The 3,034-nt window shown below is 46.8% G+C and overlaps 2 protein-coding genes across 2 annotated transcripts; one reads left to right on the top strand and one right to left on the bottom strand.

Moving 5' to 3' along the window:
- Positions 1–1,157: 1,157 nt before the first annotated feature.
- On the bottom strand, positions 1,158–1,609 carry H310_15032 (hypothetical protein; the record flags this gene model as incomplete). Its single annotated transcript, XM_008883012.1, has 2 exons — positions 1,158–1,394; positions 1,441–1,609. Coding segments are annotated over 2 exons (406 nt in total), but the record flags the coding sequence as incomplete, so codon positions are not given.
- Positions 1,610–1,807: 198 nt separating this feature from the next.
- Positions 1,808–1,995, top strand: H310_15031 (hypothetical protein; the record flags this gene model as incomplete). Its single annotated transcript, XM_008883011.1, has 1 exon — positions 1,808–1,995. A coding segment is annotated over one exon (188 nt), but the record flags the coding sequence as incomplete, so codon positions are not given.
- Between the last annotated feature and the right edge of the window lie 1,039 nt (positions 1,996–3,034).

The following is a 3,034-nucleotide window of genomic DNA, read 5'->3' as shown; positions in this document are numbered from 1 at the left end:
ATGGATTGCACAGCAAAACTCGAGGGCCTCGGCGAGGTGAGGGGGGAAGTCATTCTGCATGCGATAATGTTTTGTGGAAAATAGTGAGGTTTTGGTGCAATTCCAGTCCGCATCCAGTGCGGCGCCCCGCCGTATGTTGACAAAAGCAGAGTCCTCTTGCAAAAATTTATTGTGGAAACTCTCAAATATAATCGTTTGTCTGCCAAACCAGCCAAATGTATGGAATTGGACTTCATCCATACATCTTGTCTTGATTTGGACCATGACGACACCACTCAAGCGCCGCAACTTCACTGACGAAGAAGATATCTTGCTTCTTCGGTAGGTGTCCGCAGACACGCCCTTCCTTGCTCGCCGTGGCTTTGTGATGGACAAGTGGGCACAAACCGCTCAGGCGCTTGCTGGGTGCGAAGAGTTTGGACGTCCCGACTTCGACGCCAAGAAGGCCAACAACCGCTTTAACGCACTCATTGAAGCTCATGCAAGAGCAACCAAGAATCATCTCGTGCCTCCGGCATTTCGGAGGAAGTTACCGAGAAAGTTATGCTGCTGGATGAGCTGCTGTCGACCCTTGACGATGCCAAGGAAGAAGAGGTACAGCGCATTGCGAGTACGAAAAATTGCAAGAGCACAACGAGAACATCGGCAATAACGTTCGAGAGGAGCCATGCAGTCGCTGGGAAAAAGGAAGGTCGATTCTGATGACGACGTTGTTTCTCGCGGAGATGGTGGCAAGATGATGAAAATGATGGCTATGATGCATGAGCAGGCAAGGTCGGACTTGGAGTTTCAGCGCGAAAAGCACAAGACTGACATCGAAGAACGACAAATAGAATGTGAGTTATTTATTAGTCCAACAAATCCAAGCCCAGCAAGAAGCAATGATAGCACAACAGGAGTGAATGGCTGCCTTGATTAAGTTGCTCATGAATAATGAATCACGAATTGATGTTCCATTGTTATTGGACTTCTTCAATCTCGAGCGTGTTTAAGTATTCTTTCATTGTTGGCGGATCGATGTTGAAAAAGTGGTTGATTTAATTCCCCGAAAATGGCAGCAATGGCAATTAGTGAGAAGCATCGCAACGTACACAATCTTGGCCACAGGGGACAGTCGCATTTTCGAAAGAATTTTAAACGTAATGAAGGACCATAACGTTTTTTTTCAAAATCTTGAAATTCCACTCAACGGACTGGCGCACACGACTCATCCTTTTGTTAAATTCGCGTTTGAGCTCTCCAACGTTGTTGCCTTTGTATCCTGAGAGCAGGTACTCAAAAATGCCATAGACTGGGTCCCCGTAGATGCACGTCGAGGAAAACATGTCTCGATGCTTGTCAAAGAATTGAAGAAGCTTACTCTGACGCAGCATAGTTGAGTCGTGACGCCGGCACTCTAACGTCCAAAGAAGTGGACACATACTCGTCGGAACTAGTGACAGCCTGGTAGTTCAGGCAGTGCATGCGCTTATGGCCACTGTAGATTTGCTTTTGAAGATTGTTTCCATCCCCTGTCGAATCAATTCGACTGGTTTGAATCTTTGTGCCATCGATGAAGCCGAAAACGTTTGACATAGGTGAACCCTTCGTGGCAAGTGCAGCGCAGAAACTACGATACCGTTTACAAGGAAGGTATTTGGGTGGAAATAACGTACCGGACGAGGTTCTTTGCAACATGGTCCTTGTTAAATAGAGCTCCCCACCCCACAATGTGTGAAGCAGATCAACAACATGCAGGAACAGATCGCATATCGACGAGCGGGAGCGTCCAAACGTCTTGGACATGTTGTGTAATCGTGTTGGAAAGGCGAGGCGTTCAAGAAGGATGCAGATAGCCTCGTCGCGGAGGGCGCGGTTCTGGATTGGGGTCACGAGGACGGCTGGAAGGCCAAAGTTGTACCCAAGTTCACGGATTCCAAGGACGTCAAAACAGTACTCGAGGATTGCATTTGCATCGCTGACTTGATCAAGGTCGAGACGTACATTTGGGATTAACGGCCTTTCTATTACTTGGAGTGCCATGAACCACATGAGCATCTGGCGCTGGCGTGTCGTCTTCGCCATTGACATCAGAAGGGCAACGTCGGCATGCGTGATGGACATTTTCAAGTGTGAAGAGGTGTGGTCAATGATTTACCGGCGGTATTAGCCGGAAAATTGAATGGACAAGGTGTGGAACCACCAAAACCAATTTTTGACCATTCCATTCCCTGTCTGCAAAACGTCAATTGTCAAAAATGTACGCAATGGATAGTGACTGGACAATCACCAAAACCTCTGTAATGGTTCTCTTCTATCTTTTCCATAAGTATTGAAGAAAAGTTCCGAGTGACGTTTATAGTTCAAATCCATTGCTCAGTTCAAGATGAAGCCATGAAAACCAAAATCCGTTCCACTTGTTTAAAGTATACCACTGAATCTCGTCCAAGTGACATTCACGATGTGAGCCATTCACAGTATTCTACAAAAGACTGAGCAATATCGCCGCTGGTCAATCGGCACCTCTGAGCCCCTCCATGACCAGATACACCCTCAGCTTTAACTTAATTGGTAGAGTCTTAGCGTGCTTTCGTGCGTTGCTGCAGGGTTGGTCTTCTGTGTGGTACCGGCATTGACTTTTTCTATCTCAACGTTCGACCTGCAGATTCATCGGCCACCTTAATGGCACACACAGCCACAAGCCCCTATTATTAGGCAGACGAGACTGGTGCCAGTCAAGTTGGTGGCATATATGACGATGAGCTCTGGGATAATGACGGCGACAATGTGATGGGCGACGTGTCGGTGGATTCTGCGGATGACTTGGACATAGTCGAGAATGTATGGTGTTTGCGATCAAGTCATCTGTGTCAACGGACCGCACGTCCGGTTTGACATGTGGTCCACGCAGCGCTTGCACAGTGGGCGTCAAAAATCTTCGTACCCACCACAATATTTTTGTATTTTTGAAATACACTTGTGATTAAGCTCTGTTTTTATTTACGTTTTGTTCCTGCTGTATGTAAGTCTAAATAGAATGAATATCGCTATATTT

Source organism: Aphanomyces invadans (assembly GCF_000520115.1).
Source record: "Aphanomyces invadans strain NJM9701 unplaced genomic scaffold supercont1.136, whole genome shotgun sequence".
In the NCBI taxonomy this organism is placed as follows: domain Eukaryota; phylum Oomycota; class Saprolegniomycetes; order Saprolegniales; family Verrucalvaceae; genus Aphanomyces; species Aphanomyces invadans.
The sequence above is the reverse complement of the archived record's forward strand: the minus strand, read 5'-3'. Positions and strand labels throughout refer to the sequence as shown.